General features: G+C 35.6%; 1 protein-coding gene across 1 annotated transcript; it reads right to left on the bottom strand.

The window, feature by feature from the left end:
• Positions 1–507: 507 nt before the first annotated feature.
• On the bottom strand, positions 508–18,717 carry LOC124357514 (mitochondrial import inner membrane translocase subunit Tim8-like). The gene is made up of 2 exons (XM_046809387.1): positions 18,445–18,717; positions 508–762 (listed from the first exon to the last, which is right to left on the bottom strand). The coding sequence occupies exons 1-2, from the start codon at positions 18,583–18,585 to the stop codon at positions 592–594; spliced, it is 312 nt and encodes a 103-aa protein (XP_046665343.1). The 5' UTR covers positions 18,586–18,717; the 3' UTR covers positions 508–591.
• Positions 18,718–22,441: the final 3,724 nt, after the last annotated feature.

Here is a 22,441-nt window from a genome sequence, read left to right as displayed (position 1 = left end):
AAATTATATATTTCTATAATTTACGATTTTTTAACTATAAAGTGAAATCATAACATAGGTAATGTGTGTTGAATCCACATATATATTTGATAGATATGTAGTTTATGTAAAACTCTATAAATGGAGAAGAGATAGAATTGTAGAATTCATATTAGAGATGACTTCATCATAACATAAACTTTGAATATCAGCTAACTCTTACCAGCAATATAAAAGAATTTCTTGTAAACCTATACTACATGCCAGCATAATCTATTGGCTGACACTAGGATGATTTGGTTGATCCAAAAAAATCCCCATTCGATTGGAGCCAATATGTGAGCCACTTTCCCCCTGTATACAGAATGTCTTCTTGGTACACCAAGTGCAAATTCTCTAAAGCAATGCACTTCAAATAGAACTAACTATACTTTGAAATCTATTTAATTTATAACAGTGCTTTTTATAGATAAATAATTGTATCCACTAGATAGATTTTGGCATACAGAAGTGGTTGCAAACAATTCATAACACCTGTTAATAACTCGCTTTAATTTTCATACGACTAAATACAAAATAATATAACAATTGAATACATTTGGTGAAGACTGACTATAACCCAGAGCTTTTCTGAAGTAGTTGTGCAAATCTATTTGTGACAAGGAGAGAGACATCTATGAATCTGTCAACACAGTTAACCATGCAGGTTTCTGTGCGTGAGTCCAGCTTAGTGCCAGGCTTGTCCATGCAGATATCCCAGCAGGTGTCTGAGAACTCGTGTATCTGCAAAAGTAAGAGTTACATTAATGTTTTATTTTTTGTTTCTTGAATTGTTAACAGATTACTATAATAAAATATGTAAAAATTCAAAGCACTATTAAATCCTACATTATAATTTTGATACAAATTGTATTAATGTTGTAGTATATAACAACATAAATTAAATACACATGTTAATAATATAAATTATTACGTGGCATTATATTATTTTGTAATGTATTATATTAATATCAATATTAGTTGTTATGCACAATATTTAGCCAAATATTTAAAGAAAGAAATGTAAGATATACTGTGTATACAAATACAGATCCAAAACTAAATAACAAACAGAAAATACGTTTTTTCATAAATATTAACAGTGAAAATATAGAAAATTGTAAGCATTAGGGAAGTTTAAAGTTTAAGAAATCTTGAAATTTTTTTAACTTGAAAAATAAAATAATAATTTACTTACACTGGAGTTATCTTTTAGCCCCAACCCTCTGTAATAATGTAAGAGCCGAGACCAATAGTCTATTTGAACTGGATACACACACAACGTTGTTTTACTTAAAATCAATAACAGAATTTTTCTTAAGGAAGAAACTGTTTATCAGCCGTTTAGTGAAGGTCAATATTTATTATACTTATTTTCCAACCAATCAACATCAAATTTTGTACCTATATAGAGTATAAAGCAACTGAAAATATAAATTTACCACAGTAAAATTATTTGTTGTACTTGGTAAACTAAGGGTTAACACAAACAAAAAAAACACACAAGAAACCAAAGTAAAAAATATTTTAAACATTTTGTTATTAAATAATGTTATATTGTGAAAATTTTATTGTGAATGATAAAATACACAAAAATTAGATATAGGCCTAACCTGTATCTTTCTAAAACCTATATTTATAAAACGTTTGCATTTTCCCTATTTTTTTATCTTTGTCTTCTTCAGTACACCCTTCAGCAAAGAATAACTTCGATAATAATTGTGTTCCTCCTGAAATGGATTATATCAATACTGCATGGTTCAAATTTGACTTGACTTACACTGGTGGTGAGAACTTAATAATTAACAATGTTTTGTACCATACAGGAAACAGTATTTTAATTGAGACCTGATTTCAGACTACTTTTTTGTGGGGATACATTTATCAAGTTTTATTGCTAAGGGTTTGTTTAAATAATTAGACCAATCTTAATGTATATGATAAATCAAAAATTCTTCTTCAATATACTGGTGGGAATCTTAACTTTAATTTCATAAAAACAGTGATATACCTCAAAATTCTGTTACACTTAGATTATTTAATCATAGGATAATGGAGACGTTATTTTTGAAGATATTATTAATGCATTATCAAAATTCTTTATAGGTATTTGAAGCATCTATACTGATTAAGAAAAATTGGAAAGCGATTGGATGCATTCTTATTATATATTAAAAACGAAGTCCTGAATTGCATATAGTAACCTATATTTACTTCAACTACATTAGACCATCTAAAGTGATCTAAAACCATTTTTAACAATTAGTTAAAACAAAGTAATTTTAAATTATTAATTCTAAGAAAGAATTCTTAGATGCTGATAAACCATACATTGAACAAAAATTATTAAAATATTAGACATTTAAGGTTAATTATCAACAAAAGTTCATCGCTCTAGGCGGAATTGATGTTTTGGGTTAGGAGGGAAGATAACTAAAGAAAGATTTAAGCATAAGAGTGAAAGGCAACAAATTGTGGCTGTTTACTCCGGACAGCCTCATTACCTAAAACCCTCCAAAACCACTTTAACATTTCTTTAGATAGTATACTTTCATTTCTAGAAAGACTTTTTTAGTCATCCCAACTATATATTGCATACAAATTATTAGCGTTTTAATGTCAGGTATTATCTTTATTAGTCCATTGATCAAGTGGAATCAGGGTTTCTGGGTGGGAGTAGATAACCAACTAAGGAGGTTTAAGGGGAGGGGGATATCAAGGTTGTTGTCAACATTTAAGTTACATGAGAATCTGAGCTGGAAGAATGCCTACTGTGATTGAAGGTAATTTTCTTACAGTACTTTTTCCTGTTTTTCATCATTTTAATCACAGTTTCCACCTCATGGTGAACATTACTGCTCTTTTTCCTTGATTGTTTCAGTTCAGTTGACTAATGCACAACTTCTTTGGGTATTTCGATATAGCTTTTCCATTGGTTAGATTTGGTTGTGTACTCATTCACAGAAATAGTCATTATAATTCTCGTTTGTGGAGCTAACGAGTGATGTTTTTATGTATATTCAATGTAAAAGTTAGTGTTGTGAGTACACTTTAAAGTACAATTTTTCTCAGAATGGGCAGAAAATATGTTATGTTGTTTTTTTAATTCTTAATACGAATTAAATTTGTTGTGTATTTCTACTGCGGCCAGTAGTGGCCATTGTCCTGCTATGTAGAATAATATGGTTAGATTATTAGAGATACATATTAGAGGTGTAGTACTAGAGATCAAATTTTGGAATTTGATATTTTACTGATCAGTATACATCTTGAGAGACATTTTCTGTCCATCACCAATGTCTTCAGTGCTGCTCCACGCTAACGACCGGAGGCTTTACTTCAATCCATTAACTACTATTAGTTCCTTTTACAAGATTAAAAGATTTTGTAGCCTTTCCAAAATTTAAATATTTCAAAAATTTTCTTTGGTTGTTTTTATTAAATTGTTTAATTTTTTTATCCGAATGAATAGTTTGATATTAAAATTTATTTAACAAAACATATGATTCCTACTTATTAGTTACAGTCATTTGTCATGTATACAACACACAGCATGAAGTAACTAATTTATTGAGAATTTGAAAATGACGATGAATATGAGGAAATTATGTGATGATTTCTAGATATCCATGTGGGTTTGGCTACTGCATTAGCTCACTGCAATCCGTGAAATCTATAAATATTGTAACGTATTTTTAATTTGTAGGTCTAGGCCATAGTTAGGCCATTTGTTATTTTGTAATGATATTGTTGCATTTATGTTATTAAAAATTGTAATATATTACTCTTGTTGTTACTGTATTATAATTCCTGTTTTGTACGATTAATGTATAATATCGAATTTGGGTAATATATCAAATAGTTCGATAATAACATACAAATAACGTGTGTAGGTCGCTTATAAAAGTCTCCCTGATTTTCCTTTTGAAAAACATCAAATATTGTGAAATGGATAAAGCAATCATTTAGCCAAATTTTGTTTATATGGGACAAAATTAGAGGTCGTTATTACAGCAGTGTGAAACTGGCCATAGATTCCATCCATAAAACGAACTAATCCGCTGACTTGAATCCTAACCTGGTTCATGAACTACTCATGACCTAGTTCCTGAACTACAACTAACCTAGTTCCTGAACCAGTTCAATCACTTCAGGATTAAATTATATTATTAAAATTAAATTTTATAATTTAAAAAAAGAACAAATACAAAAATATCTATAGATTATACTTAATACATTACTTTGAATACATGGTCTACTGTATTATATTACTAACCTCATTATAGACCTCTTCTATTTTTGGACAAATACCAATCTATGGACGGCCATATCTCAAAAACGTAGGAGCCAATTTTGATAAAACTTTCTGTACACATTCACTACATGGTCTAGTATACTAAAATACAAGCCTCGTTCTTAGGCCACGCCTATTTCCGGAGCTACATCGATTTTACAGGCAAAGTGCTGACAAAAACCAATCTATGGACAGCCATATCTCAAAAACGTACGAGCCAATTTTGATAAAACTTTCTGTACACATTCACTACATGTGTAAGCCCTCCGATATTAGCCAGAGAGGCTCATGGTTAATAAAAGGGATAGCGTTTTGCTGCCACCACCCTAGCTCGTAGGGAAATTTAGAATAGTGGTTGAGAAGGGTCTTGAAATAATTACTCACGTTTCTCCTTTGTTTGAGTCCAATCTATATTCAAAATGCACTAAAACACTCGTAGGCGCACCCAAACTACTATATGTGTACCGGTGTGTTCGCATCTCACTCCACCAAAATAGACTTACTTCACACACTCTACATTGCCAATCCCTCCGCCTACCTCCGAGCCCTCAACTCGACTGCCGACTCGTGCTGACGAGTGCTGACCCTTGCATTTCCTCAGCACGGCCAGTCACCTCACATCACGCGGTTAAAGGGACTTGGGTTAGTCCAGTTAATTTACACACTGTGTAATTACTAAAATACCATCTAAAAATTACTATATTAAAAATAGTAGTGTGCGTGCGCGCTACATCACTCTCCCTTTCAGGAAAGATGGATCATACAGAATTTTCATGGTGATACATCTTAGATTCTCAGAATATAACAAACATTTACAATACTTCAAAAAAAAATGTATAGGATAACATTTTACATTACATCATTTTTTCACAACTTAAAAGGACAAAATAGTATTTTAGGCTGCGTAAGTTCTTATAATCTACAATTTAATTCTACTTGACATTGACAATCACTTAAGATATACGTCCTCCTAACTACATTACATTTCTTGAGCTTGGCAAGTCCCCACATATTTATAACAAATATAGTCTTTGCAACACTGACCTGACTGGTTCAGCACTACAATGAATTTCACAATACCGTACTTCAAGGCGGGCTTGGTGTATTGAATTGAACAAAGGAAGACTCCTGAATAATTTCTGCGAGCGGAGTTCCATGTTCTACTCGAATGGTTGGGGCTTGCCGCTCAGCAACTGAGGACATCCTCGCACAGGTTGGCATTTTCCTGTGACAAAACAAAACTACGCAAAGTACACTATTCAAAATGAACAAAATAAACATTGAAACTATGATAATGTAGAAATAGTTCAGTGGGGTTTCTATACTTTCTTTGATACTAGGGTACAAAACATGTGTATCATTTAAAAGCTTGTTAAGGTCTAGTTCTATGTGATTATCTTTAAGATTGTCCTTGACTTTTTGCATTGTTTCAAATAACAAGCTACTGTTTTTAAAGATTAGATTTTCTTCGTGAGATAGCAACAGGTTAATCTTTGGGATGTGCAAATGGTTAATGTCAAATTTATATTTTATATTTCCTTGAGTCCTCGAGAATAACTTATTATATTTACCAAAGATAGCGCAACTTGAAGCCTGTTTTAATATTCCAGACTTGTTTAAAGTTAATTCTAAATAACCTAGATGTGGTGGAGAGATAACTGAGTTTTCTCCATCAGAACTCCTCATACAGTTAAGTATGACTTTATATGGTTCCTTTAGGCTATAGATCCAATCATTGCCGTTTTGGATCCATACAGGTGAAGTTACATTTATGGTTAAGGTTCGTGAACATTTTTCTGTGACTAGGTTAGATCCCATGAATAGAGCGAATATACAATCATTAACGCTATGATGCAATACATTTATAGAGTTAGGACACAAATAAAAATGACTTAGTCTACACTGACTTAGTGTGTTAAAATCGATAGGTGCATAATACTGTCTCTCTTTGGAGATCAACAAATAATCAACTTGTACATTCCATTTTAACCAATGTTGAAGGTTTGTTTGGTACAATGGAATAACTTCTACTTTATAAAGTTCAAGACGTCTGTCTTGCGAACTTAAAGGTACAGTTACGATCAATCTAATTCCTGTCTTGGTGGCTAAAGCATGAGCAGTGCAAAAGGTGTAATACATAAATACGTCCTCTTCATTAACTGGTATAATTAGTTTCAAATGACGAGGTATGACTTTTCCTATGTCAAGCAATATGTTTACAAACTCATGGGGTGGTAGTAATTTGCTGCTTATTCTACCTGTGTTTACTAATTCTAAAGCTTGCCTAAACTCAACAATTCTTAACTTTGCTTCATCTATGGTTTGACCTAAATGACGTGCTAGACTGACAGATTTTAAATGTTTTGTTAATGAACGATGTAGCATAATGTTTTCTTGTTCGAATCCTTGGAGTGAAGTGATTAACATGCTATTTGAATGAGTAAGTTTAGTCATTATCTCTGATATGGCTTTAGTATTTGTTACCATCTTTTCATTCATGTCTTTCATTAAGGTGATTTGGTTTTCTCTAGAACTCAACAGTGATCCGCTAATCTTTTTTATCTCTTCAACTTTACTATTAACTTGTTCCATATCTTCGCTAGTGGGCACACCAAACAACCATTTCAATGCATATCCTCCTGCATCAACTAGTCCTCGCTTGGAGCGTTCTGTAGGTAGAAGTCTAAATAAGTCACTTACATCGGATTCATACTGGTCTATCCCGGTCTTAATTCTACTATATTCGAAAGCAAAGTCCTCATCCCACACATTTACACTAGTGTTCGTATAATAAACTAAGTCTGTGCACAATGTCTTAAGTGACTCAAGTTCGTCTCTTATTTCTATCATATTAAAATCTAATACAATCTTCCATTCATCCTCGGAAATAATTGTGTCATGAAGTTTCTTGAAAACGATTCCCTGTGTCATTTCATTCTCTGCCATTCCTGTCTCGACAAAGAGTACAAGTATTCCTGAAATCATCATTTAGATCCTAATAATTGTTTACTTCATGAATATCCTGACTTATTCGAATTTATTTTATTACGTACAGCTTGATCTTATGTTTCTTATCTTAACCTGCGTAGATATAACTTCTTTCCTTATAGTGTACTCAATCACACATTTGAATTGTTTGGATCCTTTAATTTGGCTTTTATTCACACACCTTGCATACCCATTCATCAACATTCGTTTCACAGTCATACAACATTCATACTCACGCATACAACCCATTCAATTCGGAGTAACTATTGCATTCTACTTTGTACGTGGTACTCTAAAACATCTTTTACTTACACATCAGACAAGAAGCATAACATACTAACGAGGAATATTTTAGTGTATCATATAACATCCTCAAATAACAAACAATACATAATTATTCAATACATTGCGTTTACTTTTAACTACTAAATAAACGATGCAATACACGTTCACTGTCATAACAATATGTATATACATTCCTATTATTTAATAAACTTCATAGTCTTTGAATCTACACGGTTTTCTTCTATCTCTTATGGATCTAAAAGGGCCTGGTCGCTCTTCTGCGGTTCCTGGGCTTGGTTCTCTCCTGTCTTGTTCTTCATTTTGTCCGGCTACTCTATTGAATGCCTCTTCATGGTCTTCGGTCTCTTCAATGATTTCTTCCTGTTCTTCTTCTTCTGCTACCTGAGCAGCTTTTGGATCATTTTGGCTACTTCCTTGTTCTTGCAACTTAAACTCGGTGACAGGTTTTACTCGATTCACATGTACAGTTACATTCTTCCTTTTAATTCGGAGTACGACATTCAAATCTGATATAACCTTGACAATTGTGTATGGACCTTTCCATGGTCTAGACAACTTCTTCACTCTTCCTTTTTTCACTTGGGGCACGTGAAGGTATACTCGTTGGCCCTCTTCAAATTTATTTAGCTTAGAATTCTTGTCGTATTGTCTCTTTTGCTGGGTTCTTGCATGGTCTTGGCATTGTTGAGACAAATTCCTTACGGCATTCAACTTCATCTTAAGATCTTCGACATAATCAGGGTAACCATCATCTTCTTCTGTGATCAATAGATCATCTTCTAAGGGAGTCTTCATCTCTCTTCCAAAGACTAGCTCAAAAGGAGAAAATCCTGTTGAATCATGCACTTGAGAGTTATAAGCCATATTTACCATTGGTAGGAGCTCGTCCCAGTCTGTTTGATTTCGGTTGACATAATGACTTAGCATCTTGGGTATGGATCTATGAACTCTTTCTGTTCTACCATTGCTCATGGGATGATATGCGGTGGTTTGAAGTTTCTTTATTCTTAGTAGAGCACACATGCTTTTCATTATTTCGGATGTGAAATTTGAGCCTTGATCAGTAATTAATTCGCAGGGTACTCCCATCTTCGTAATGACTCTCTGCACAAGTGCTCGGGCTATTGTTTCTGCAGTTTGGTCTGGCAATGCAATAAACTCTCCGTACCTTGTAAAATGATCTATAACTGTCAGTATGTATTTGTTTTTGGAGCTTGTTAGGGGTAATGGGCCAACAATGTCACACGAAATCCGGTATCCAAATTCTGTACTTTCTTGAAATTTACCTAAAGGTGCTTTAGTTTTTCCGTAATCCATTCTTTTATTGCATGGATCACATGCTCTGATAAAGGAGACAACATCTAATTTCATTTTCGGCCAATAAAACTTTTCTTGGATTCTTAACATCGTCTTCTTGATACCTCCATGACCTGCTGTCGGGATATCATGGTGTAAACGAATAACCTTCTCTCTTAACCGTCTTGGAACGACTATCAGTTGTCTGTCCTGCCTCTTTATATAGATGACTCCTTGTGGACTTGTTTTGAACTGAGGGTATTTTTTTCAATCTCTGGCACTCTTCATCCTTACATTGATTTTCTTTAATGCTGTCCACATCCAATATAGGTAGACTTTCCACAGTATTCTTGCACACAATTCTGCTCAGACAATCAGCGTTTTGATTTTTTATCCCTGGTTTATGGAATACCTTGTAGTCATATTCAGCCAATTTCAGTGCCCATCTAGTGAGTCTACTCGAAGGATCTTTTAGCGACAGCAGCCATCTGATTGCGCTGTGATCAGTATACAAGGAGAATGATCGTCCGTACAGGTAGCATCGGAAATACTTTACTGCCCATACAACTGCTAAAAGTTCTTTTTCTGTTACTGTATAATTCTGCTCAGCAGAGTTTAAACTGTCTTGACGCATAGGCGATAGGGTGTTCTATTCCATTAATCACTTGTCCTAATACTGCGCCAAGTGCAACATTACTTGCATCAGTGCTTAAGACGAATTCCTTGGAGAAATTTGGATACACTAATAAAGGTTCAGTTACAAGGATGGTCTTCAATTTTTCAAATGATGTTTCCGCTTCTTCGTTCCACTCAAACTTTTGGTCTTTTTTGGTTAATTTTGTCAGAGGTTTAGCGATGTCGGCAAATTTCGGTACATGCCTCCTATAGTAACTACATAGTCCTATAAATCCACGAAGTTCCTTTTCATTCTTGGGTCTTGGAAAATTTTTGACAGCTTCAATCTTATTCTGACATGGTTTGATTCCATCTCTCGATACAACATGGCCTAGGAAGTTAATTTCAGACTTTGCTATTTGGCATTTCTTCAACTGGATACTCAAATTTACCTCTTGAAATCTCTCTAGAACTTCACTAAGATCTTTAGCGTGCTGATCAATACTCGAACTGAAGATTAGGATATCATCCATGTAGGGCAAGCATGCTTTTCCTTTCAGACCTGTGAGAGTAGTATCAACCAATCGTTGAAATACAGAAGGAGAATTGATCAATCCCATTGGCATGCGTGTATATTCATAATGACCATCAGGAGTACTGAAGGCCGTCTTCTCTTGACTTTCAGGGTGCATTTTTACCTGATAGAAACCTGAATTCAGATCCAGTGCCGAGAAGTACTGACTGCCTCCTAACATGTCTAAAGTTTCATGTATATCTGGAAGGGGATATATTTCCGGAACTGTAATTTTATTGAGTTCCCGATAGTCTACACATAGACGATAACTGATGGTACCATCAGAGCCTGCTTTCTTGGGGACAATGATTACCGGTGCTGACCATGGGGAAGTACTGGGTACAATTACACCTTTATCTAATTGTTCTTGTATCAAATTTTGTAGAGTACCTCTCTGTGATTGTGGCACTCTGTAAGGTTTCTTATTGATCGGAGGATGTTGGCTCGTGTTGATTTTGTGAGTAACTAAAGAAGTACACCCCAAATTCTCTATTCCTCCTAAGCTAAATAGACGCTTGTAGCGTTGGAGAACATTTTTTAATTTATTTTGGTCTTCAGTTGGGAGGTGCTTTAATTTTTCTTCAAGTTTTCCATTGAATTCCTCTGTCCTATTTTGTGTTAGATTTACTCGTTTCCATGCTCCTTTATTTGCTTCACTGTGTGGCTCTTCTATTTTGCAGAGCAGCGTATTCTTGTATATCACTAAATTTTCAGATGTGATATTTATGATTTTGGTCCAACACATTCCTTTATTCACTTTTGAAAGGCTTCTAGCGACATTGATGCCATGAACTTTTACTAACGCTGGTTCTGTAATTACTGTTTTTCCTTCCATTTGTTCCATTTGATCCTTTTTGTTTTTGCTTAATTTTACTTGAATAAGCATTTCTGAACGGGCAGGCACGTTGATGTTTGTGCGACTATACGCTAAAATGTCAGGTATTTCTTCCTTCAGGATTTGTTTTGGTGGATTAAGGTTTGTTGAACTTGTTTCGTGGGAACATTGAACAATGCCAATGCCACTTCTCCTGCTTCGAGTTACAGGGGATTCTCTTTCATGGAAACTGCATGCTATCTTGTTTCCAATACTCAGAGACTTATTCTCAAGGTCAATCACAGCCTTTTTTCGTTTCAAAACATCGTATCCTAGGATAGCAATATAATCTTCAGGGAGATCTGTTGCTACGAAGTCACATTTTAAATCAAGTAACTCCAGTTGCAAGGTCTCTGTTACAGTGCCGTAAACGTTCATAACAGCACCAGTGATACCTCGTATTTGGATTTCAGTTGGAGTTAGCTTGTTCTGAGCCATTGTCCTATCGATCAGTGATACTTGTGCTCCTGTATCGATTACAATGAGACCGTTCACTCCTCCTATGCACCCTTGTACAATTAATTCACTCACATTTTCTTGTGTCAAAGTGGCAACAGCTTTGAAATTCAACTTCGCCTGTCTGAGTCCCGTGTGGTTCAGATTTAATGATTTCTGAGGTTCCCAGCGGCGTGCCTGGGTCCCTCGTTGTGGTTTAACGTGTTCGAAGCTGATCCACGTCCTCCATGCTGATACCCTCTGCTCCTGAAGGTTCCTCCTCTAGCTGCGCCTCTTCCTAATGCTGTATTTCTCATACCCCAACAATTGTTTGCTGTGTGTCCAGGTTTTCGGCAATTTTCACAATAATAGGTAGTTGTTTCACTTTTACTTCTACAATCCCTCTCTTTGTGACCTTTCTTCTTACATGTATAACATACAATATCTACTCGCCTGGATTGGCATTCTCTGGCTTTATGGCCTGGTTTCCCACAAGTGTAACACGTAGTATCGGTGATCGTTCCAAAAACTCGCCTTGTCTTCTCCTCAAATTCGGATGGTCTTTTCTCTAAGTTGTTTAGAGCTATCGCCGTGGTTACAGCTTCTCTGAATGTTTTAGGGAACTTGATCCTGGTCTGCCGTCCTATTTCACCATTTAATCCTCTTACAAAGGCATCCATGGCTCTTCTATCGGCCTCTTCTCTCAGAATTTGGTTTGCTTCAGCGTTGTTTGTAACTCTTAGAGTTTTATCACTGACCCTTTTTACTCGGTCAGAGAACTGCTCAATAGTTTTCTCCTCTGTTTTGTCGTATGCTAGCCAATTGCTCGAAGTAGTAATGATCTGGTAGGCTATCGCCGAATCTTTCCATAAAAGCAGCTTTTATTTCTTCTAAAGTTGTTGAGTTTTTTACATTTTTCGTCTGACTTTGCAAACTGTAGAGCACTGCCTGTTAGTTTAAGTTTTAAAACTTGAAGTTTTTGAGCTTCACTCCAATTGCTGAGCTCTCCAATTCCTTCGATGTTGTCAAAGAAGGGGGCGACTAGATCTGCTTTCTCTCCATCGTAATGGGCTATACTTGAGACAAGCTCAAATGACGGCTTGCTGTCTGCAAGGGTCATGTCCATCGGGTACGGAGATGTTTCAGTTTTGTTCACCGCGGAGGTAGAAGCGTTGGCTAACGTTTCATCTAGTGTTACTTGAAGCGACCTCACTTTATTCGATATGGCATCAAAGGCGTCTTGGACCTCAACGGTCTTCCCTTCTAGGTGTACAGTGCCCATCGTTAATAATTTAAAAAAAATTTGGTTTTCCTCTTTGGAATACAGTAGCTATACAATTCTCTAGGTTATCAGTGATATTCAATAGTTAAACTTAAACGCTCTAAATGAAATCCCTAAAAGACATTGACAGCAACAATGTGAATAACTAGTTTCCCTATTTTTCAGTAAAATAACTTTTCCCCTTTTTTTTTTTTTTTTCAATTTTCGATAATGGATCAATCAAACAATAAAGTTTTTCGATTTCCAAATGATACCAATCACTAATCGGTAGTATTGAGTTATCAATGGATCAATAGTCTAACAATGCCTCGATATACAAGTATATCAATACTGTAATGTGACTCAATACAGCTGCAATAATATTAAATAATCGTATTTGTTATATGATATACTATGTGCTATTACTTATATACTCTAATAGTTAATCACATTAACTGATATCACTTTGTTTTCAGTATAATTCGAAATTTACCCTTTTTATAAGTCAGCAACAAGTTACTTCCAACAATTATTGCTATTATACTCTTTTACACTTATATTAAAATTTCTACGGGTTTCTTTTTGTATACAGATATTAATGAATTATCAATCAAATTGAACAGTAAGCTAATATAGAATCATTGGCATATCCCTATTTCCAAGCAAATGATTTTAATCAACACGTTATTCTGCTTATATTTACGCTGAAAACATGATGGACTGAATGCCCTGGAGGTGACGACCTGACATGGAGGCTTTGGCAAAATAAAATACTAGGATGTTATCCTTTTAATTTCTCTTATTTAAATAATTCTGAATCTGTTTGTCAATAAAGAAGTTTAATGCTTAAAGCCTGGCCTCAATGCTGCATTCACCATTTATTTCCAAAGCATTTTGAACCATATTATTTAACCAACTATTTACTAATAATACGTAGTCTAATCTTAGGTTTCGCCAATGATTTAATTTAATTTAATTTAACAAAGTTCCCACTGCTCACCAAATAGTGACAGGGCTGCCATCTCGAAGGCTGTGGATGATCGTGACTGCGTTGACGGAGATGACAACATCTGCGTAGACAGTGGTCGGCAGTTGGTAGTTCCGGTCTGGATCACTGGATGTCCGGTGACGTATGCCCTCCTTGTTCCTTTCTATGTTCTATGATGACGTATGATGATGGCGTCCAACTTCCGCTTCATAGTGTAATGGCGTTTGCACATGGTGTAATAAGCACACAGAACTAATCCAAGTCCATCTTCGTTCATATAAGTTGAATTTACTCGAAATTTAGAAATATAACATTGCAATTAATTTGTAAATGAATTTAGAATAGTAGTTATTTGGATAATGGAGTGTAAACTGAAATGTTCTAATAATTTTCTCAACCACGTGGTACACTTCTTTATTTCTTTTAGAGTTCTTTTAAAGTTTTGAAATCATTTTGAAATAATTTGCTGGTTTAATTATCGTATCCCACCGCTGGTCACCACTGTAAGCCCTCCGATATTAGCCAGAGAGGCTCATGGTTAATAAAAGGGATAGCGTTTTGCTGCCACCACCCTAGCTCGTAGGGAAATTTAGAATAGTGGTTGAGAAGGGTCTTGAAATAATTACTCACGTTTTCTCCTTTGTTTGAGTCCAATCTATATTCAAAATGCACTAAAACACTCGTAGGCGCACCCAAACTACTATATGTGTACCGGTGTGTTCGCATCTCACTCCACCAAAATAGACTTACTTCACACACTCTACATTGCCAATCCCTCCGCCTACCTCCGAGCCCTCAACTCGACTGCCGACTCGTGCTGACGAGTGCTGACCCTTGCATTTCCTCAGCACGGCCAGTCACCTCACATCACGCGGTTAAAGGGACTTGGGTTAGTCCAGTTAATTTACACACTGTGTAATTACTAAAATACCATCTAAAAATTACTATATTAAAATAGTAGTGTGCGTGCGCGCTACACATGGTCTAGTATACTAAAATACAAGCCTCATTCTTAGGCCACGCCTATTTCCGGAGCCACAATAACTTTATAGGCCAAGTGCTGACAAAAACCAATCTATAGACAGCCATATCTCAAAAATGTACGAGCCAATTTTGATAAAACTTTCTGTACACATTCACTACATGGTCTAGTATACTAAAATACAAGCCTCATTCTTAGGCCACGCCTATTTCCGGAGCCACATCGATTTTACAGGCCAAGTGCTGACAAAAACCAATCTATGGACAGCCATATCTTAAAAACGTACGAGCCAATTTTGATAAAGCTTTCTGTACACATTCACTACATGGTCTAGTATACTAAAATACAAGCCTCATTCTTAGGCCACGCCTATTTCCGGGAGCTACATCGATTTTACAGGCCAAGTGCTGACAAAAACCAATCTATGGACGGCCATATCTCAAAAACGTACGAGCCAATTTTTGATAAAACTTTCTGTATCACATTCACTACATGGTCTACTATACTGAAATACAAGCCTCGTTCTTAGGCCACGCCTATTTCGAGCTACATCGATTTTACAGGCAAAGTGCTGACAAAAAACCAATCTATGGACAGCCATATCTCAAAAACGTACGAGCCAATTTTTGATAAAACTTTCTGTACACATTCACTACATGGTCTAGTATACTAAAATACAAGCCTCATTCTTAGGCCACGCCTATTTCCGGAGCCACAATAACTTTATAGGCCAAGTGCTGACAAAAACCAATCTATAGACAGCCATATCTCAAAAATGTACGAGCCAATTTGATAAAACTTTCTGTACACATTCACTACATGGTCTAGTATACTAAAATACAAGCCTCATTCTTAGGCCACGCTATTTCCGGAGCCACATCGATTTTACAGGCCAAGTGCTGACAAAAACCAATCTATGGACAGCCATATCTCAAAAACGTACGAGCCAATTTTGATAAAACTTTCTGTACACATTCACTACATGGTCTAGTATACTAAAATACAAGCCTCATTCTTAGGCCACGCCTATTTCCGGAGCTACATCGATGTTACAGGCCAAGTGCTGACAAAAACCAATCTATGGACGGCCATATCTCAAAAATGTACGAGCCAATTTTAATAAAACTTTCTGTACACATTCACTACATGGTCCTAGTATACTAAAATATAAGCCTCATTCTTAGGCCACGCCTATTTCCGGAGCCACAATAACTTTATAGGCCAAGTGCTGACAAAAACCAATCTATGGACAGCCATATCTTAAAAAACGTACGAGCCAATTTTGATAAAACTTTCTGTACACATTCACTACATGGTCTAGTATACTAAAATACAAAGCTTCATTCTTAGGCCAACGCCTATTTCCGGAGCTACATCGATTTTACAGGCCAAGTGCTGACAAAAAAACCAATCTATGGACGGCCATATCTCAAAAATGTACGAGCCAATTTTGATTAAAACTTTCTGTACACATTCAATACATGGTCTAGTATACTAAAATACAAGCCTCATTCGTAGGCCACGCCTATTTCCGGAGCCACATCGATTTTACAGGCCAATTGCTGACAAAAACCAATCTATGGACGGCCATATCTCAAAACTGTACGAGCCAATTTTTGATAAAACTTTTCTGTACACATTCACTACATGGTCTAGTATACTAAAATATAAGCCTCATTCTTAGGCCACGCCTATTTCCGGAGCCACATCGATTTCACAGGCCAAGTGCTGACAAAAACCAATCTATGGACGGCCATATCTCAAAACGTACGAGCCAAATTTTGAATAAAACTTTCTGTACACATTCAATACATGGTCTAGTATACTAAAAATACAAAGCCTCATTCTTAGGCCACGCCTATTTCCGGAGCCACAATAACTATTATAGGCCAAGTGCTGACAAAAACCAATCTATGGACGGCCATATCTCAAAAATGTACGAGCCAATTTTGATAAAACTTTCTGTACACATTCTCTGCATGGTCTAGTATACTAAAATATAAGCCTCATTCTTAGGCCCCGCCTATTTCCGGAGCCACAATAACTTTATAGGCCAAGTGCTGACAAAAACCAATCTATGGACGGCCATATCTCAAAAATGTACGAGCCAATTTTGATAAAACTTTCTGTACACATTCTCTACATGGTATAGTATACTAAAATATAAGCCTCATTCTTAGGCCCCGCCTATTTCCGGAGCCACAATAACTTTATAGGCCAAGTGCTGACAAAAACCAATCTATGGACAGCCATATCTCAAAAACGTACGAGCCAATTTTGATAAAACTTTCTGTACACATTCACTACATGGTCTAGTATACTAAAAATACAAGCCTCATTTCTTAGGCCACGCCTATTTCCGGAGCCACAATAAACTTTATAGGGCCAAGTGCTGACAAAAACCAATCTATAGACAGCCATATCTCAAAAATGTACGAGCCAATTTTGATAAAAACTTTCTGTACACATTCACTACATGGTCTAGTATACTAAAATACAAGCCTCATTCTTAGGCCACGCCTATTTCCGGAGCCACATCGATTTTACAGGCCAAGTTGCTGACAAAAACCAATCTATGGACAGCCATATCTCAAAAACGTACGAGCCAATTTTGATAAAACTTTCTGTACACATTCACTACATGGTCTAGTATACTAAAATACAAGCCCACAAAATTTCTAAAATGGACTTTGGCTGTCCATAGATTGGTTTTTTGTCAGCACTTGGCCCGTAAAATCGATGTGGCTCCGGAAATAGGCGTGGCCTAAGAATGAGGCTTGTATTTTAGTATACTAGACCATGTATTGAATGTGTACAGAAAGTTTTATCAAAATTGGCTCGTACATTTTTTTAGATATGGGCCGTCCATAGATTGGTTTTTGTCAGCACTTGGCCTGTAAAATCGATGTAGCTCCGGAAATAGGCGTGGCCTAAGAATGAGGCTTGTATTTTAGTATACTAGACCATGTAGTGAATGTTGTACAGAAAGTTTTATCAAAATTGGCTCGTACATTTTTTGAGATATGGCCGTCCATAGATTGGTTTTTGTCAGCACTTGGCCTATAAAAGTTATTGTGGCTCCGGAAATAGGCGTGGCCTAAGAATGAGGCTTGTTTTTTAGTATAGTAGACCATGTAGTGAGTGTGTGTAGAAAGTTTTATCAAAATTGGTTCGTACGTTTTTAAGGTATGGCCCCTTTTATAGGGTTTCTCAAAACTTACCTTTTAATTGAGTATAGTCTTGAAAATTGCGGCTATAAAAGGGGATTATTATCATAAAAGTACTGTTTGTTCATTTAAAATCTTTATTTGTAGTACTTATCTTCACGTTATTAATTAAATATATATTTTGTATGGTTTGAGTTGATGAAATAGGTTAGATTCATTTAGGAACTAGTTCCCGTACTCGTTCTTTTTATGGATGGAATCTATGGCCAGTTTCACGTCGGTGTTATTACTAGCCTACAGCTTGCTCCATAAGTTGCATAAAGAAATATATATCGTAGCCTAAGTCTCTATTTGCAACTAAATCAGGAAAAACAAGTTATTATAAAAATCGTTATTTTAAGATAATTTCTATGTTCATAAAATTTGAATATATGCTAACAAAACTACACTCCCCTAAACTTACTGAAACAATGTTTACTATTACTTGATTTACAATTTGTAATGGACTTTTCGATCAATTTTGATTGGTTTGTACCCAAATGGTACTTCAATTGTGCCCATGGAATTATTGGTGTAAAGAGCATGTATACCACACTCTCTTAACCCCCTTAAAAGGTACAACAAAATCATAATGATGTAATTTTACCTGTGCATTGAGTTGAGCCTTCTGTTTTTCAATCAACAAAAATTCTTGGAGTTCCTTATCAGCTTTACTTCCAGAAAGACTACCAGGGCCATCTCCTGAAGTATTGTCAGCAAAACTACCAAAATTGTAAGAGTCCGACATAATTAATTGTTTATTAATAAAATCGGTTTCAGGCAAACAGCCAAACACGCTAAATTTCAGAGTACGCCGGGAAGTATGGGGTTAGAGTTAGACTGTTGTATTAACCAAAGTTAGGTTATGTATGTCTTTTTTTCTCTTTGAGTGGTTATGATTTAAATTTTTTTGTCATAACATTTTTGTAGAACCCCAGCTGTGCTGTTTCAGTGTTGTGTCCTTTATTTTAATTTAAAATGTAGTTTTTTTTACCAATTAGTGGTTAAAACTATATAAAACAGTTCTTAAAACATTTTTGTTCATAATTTACATAAAAATGTTTAGATTTTTTTTCGTAATCTTTTTTTTCCAGTACTTTTCCTACAACTAACCTTACCCGTTAACTTTAATTGTTTTCAGTGTTTGTTTACTATTAGTAGTTTTTTCAAGTGAGAAGGTAATGGACAACTAAAATTTGCCCCTTCAAACAACTCAAAACTGTTTGGATTTTGATACCATAACTAATGATCACAATTATTGTTCTAAATAAGCAAACAATGAACATCATTTCAGGAAAAACTATTTCTAATGACGATGTCAATAATCAAAACGAGTGGCAAATCGAAACAACTAGAAACAAAAGACATTTGTCAACAGCCAACGTTTCAGATGTTAAGAAACCTTGTAGATCTACAGAGTACGTTGCAAAAACTGCTAGACCTATTGAATTGCACAACAGATTTGAAATGCTGGCGTAACGCCAACCTAGGCTCTGAAGAAGAAACGATGAATGACGACAAATGTAGGACGAAGGTGAGGCCTCCACCTATATTTGTCCCCAACATTGTCAACATAAGTAAAATGATGGTAAACATTGAACAAGTAATTAAAAAAGAGTCATATTCATTTAAATGCATAGCTAGAGATAAAGTAAAAATTAACACTGATACTATTGAAGCCTACCGCGCATTAGTCAAACATTTAACTAACATGAAAGTAAACTTCCATACATACCAAATAAAGGGTGACAGAGCTTATAGAGTAGTGCTTAAGAATATGCACTTCTCTACGGAACCCCAGGAAATTAAAACAGCTATAGAAGCTTATAACCACAAAGTTAGGAATGTGTCGAACCTTAGAAGTAGCAAATCTAAAGATCCACTGTCAATTTTTTTTGTAGACTTAGAGCCAGCATCAAACAACAAAGACATTTTTAAAATTGAATTCCTACTAAATGCCAAAATTTGTACTTGACAGCCCCCTTACAAACGTAATGATGTGGTGCAGTGCAAAAAGTGTCAAAGATATGGGCACACAAAGGCTTACTGCTGGTACCAAAACCGCTGTGTAAAATGCGGCTCAGATCATGATACTAGCAGCTGTAATAAATCTGTAAATGTTCCCTCCCAAATGTGTATTATGTGGTGGTGAGCACCCAGCCAACTATAAAGGTTGCTCTATTTACAAAGATATTAAGAAACAGGCTTTTCCACCTCTAAGACCAGCGTTAAAAAAAGACACTCCTCCCTCCAGTGCAAGATCGAGAAGTAGATAGACCTATATCTGTTCGTACTCAAAATTCAACAGGTAATCAGTCTCAACCAGTATCACCAACCTTATCTTATGCTAGAGTGGCATCAGGTCAATCAAATGTAGAAGCAAATCACAATCTGAATCAAATAATTGATGGATTTTTTAAATAAGTTCGAAATGATGATGTCTCAACAAGCCCAGCAAATAGGTACATTGATTAACCTATTGACAACTGTCATATCAAAACTAAAATGAATAGATTTTATAGGATTGGACTCTGGAATGCCAATGGCTTGGCCCGACATGGCCAAGATATTCAACTTTTTATTTCAATACACAAAATAGATATTATGTTAATTTCTGAGACCCACTTTACAAACTTAAATTTTTTCAAAATCCCAAATTTTACTTTTTATTCTACAAACCATCACCCTGACAATACGGGCGCATGGAGGTAGCGCTGTGCTAATCAGAAAACAAATAAAACATTATGAATTACCTAGATTTCAAGAAGATCATATTCAAGCTACAAGCATAGTGGTTGAGGACTGGATGGGACCACTTACATTTTCTGGGTGTTTACTGTCCCCCCCCGAGGCACAATATTACCAAACTTCAATTCAACGAATTTTTCGAAACTTTAGGGCCTCGTTTTGTAGCAGGTGGTGACTTTAATGCCAAACATGTCATGTGGGGTTCAAGGTTGATTAACCCTAGAGGTAGAAATTTGTTAAATTGCATGAATGACAATCACTTGAGTTACGTATCTACAGGGGGAACCAACCTATTGGCCTTCAGATCCCAACAAAATTCCAGATCTTCTTGATTTCTTTGTTACGGGAGGTATTTCTCCTAACTATATGGAGGCTGTTTCATCTCTTGATTTGTCGTCCGATCACTCTCCGGTCATCCTATCAATAAGTTCATCATTTGTATTGAAAGAAAAGGCACCGTCCTTATCGAAATAAAGGCACAAACTGGGTGAAGTTTCGTGAAACGTTAAATGACAGTTTAAGTCTTAATATATCACTTAAAACAAGAGAGGAAATAGACAACGCTGTGGAAATTTTTAATTATACTGTTCAGAAATCTGCTTGGAGTGCAAACGCCTGAACTTAATAATACAACGTGTGGCAATATCAATTACCCAATATATATTAAGCAGCACATTGCTCAAAAACGTCGCTTACGAAGAATATGGCAAAATTCTAGAAATGTAAGAGATAAAACAATGTTTAACAGAGCATCAAGACAGTTAAAGATTTTGCTTAAAAACTTAAAAAACATATGGTTTCAAGAATTCACTTCAAATCTCTCCCCAACTGAAGCAACAGACTATTCTTTATGGAAAGTAACAAAAAAGCACAAAGAAACCGCAAGTGCCCATTCCTCCAATATCTAAACCAGATATGGTTCTTGGGCGAAAAGTAACAGAGCGAAAACTGATTTGTTTGCTGCATATTTTAGTAATGTTTTCAAAACCATACCCTGTAGATAAACAACTTTGATAATAGACATGTTGTAAGGGAGTTTCTTGATTCACCTAACCAACTCTCACTACCTATTGGCTCCTTTAAACCATCTGAAATATATGATGAGATTAAAAATCTTAATCCCAAAAAGGCCCCTGGTTATGAGTTAATAACAGGTAAGATACTACAAGAGCTTCCTAGGAAAGCCATACTCTTTCTTACCTTCGTATTTAATGCTATTTTGAGGCTTGAATACTTCCATCACAATGGAAGGTGGCTCAAGTTATTGTTGTTCCTAAGCCAGGAAAACCTCAAAACGAAGTAAATGTCGTACAGGCCAATCAGTCTACTACCTATACCTTCTAAATTATTCGAAAAGTTATTTTTAAAACGACTTCAGGTTTTTATAACTGAATGCAATTTAATTCCCAATCATCAGTTTGGTTTCAGAGTGCACCACTCCACTATCGAACAAGTCCATAGAGTAGCTAATATAATAAGGCAAGATTTGGAATCAAGAAAATTTTGTTCTGCAGCATTTCTCGATGTGAGTCAAGCCTTTGACAAAGTGTGGCATGAAGGGCTTCTATTTAAAATAAAAAAGTCATCTACCTCACACTGTTTACAACATTATAAAATCTTATTTTAGAACGAAGGTATTTTCAAATCAAGTTTGATGATTGTCTTTCAGATCTGAAAGAAATAAACTCTGGTGTACCTCAGGGAAGTGTACTAGGACCAGTGCTGTACTTAATTTTCACTGCAGACATTCCAACTAATCAAAATTCTTTGACAGCAACATTCGCCGATGACACTGCCGTACTGGCATCCCACTCCAACCATGTTGTAGCGTCACAAATTCTACAAACTAACTTAAA

This window comes from Homalodisca vitripennis, chromosome 3 (genome assembly GCF_021130785.1).
Source record: "Homalodisca vitripennis isolate AUS2020 chromosome 3, UT_GWSS_2.1, whole genome shotgun sequence".
NCBI classification, from domain to species: Eukaryota; Metazoa; Arthropoda; class Insecta; order Hemiptera; family Cicadellidae; genus Homalodisca; species Homalodisca vitripennis.
The sequence above is the reverse complement of the archived record's forward strand: the minus strand, read 5'-3'. Positions and strand labels throughout refer to the sequence as shown.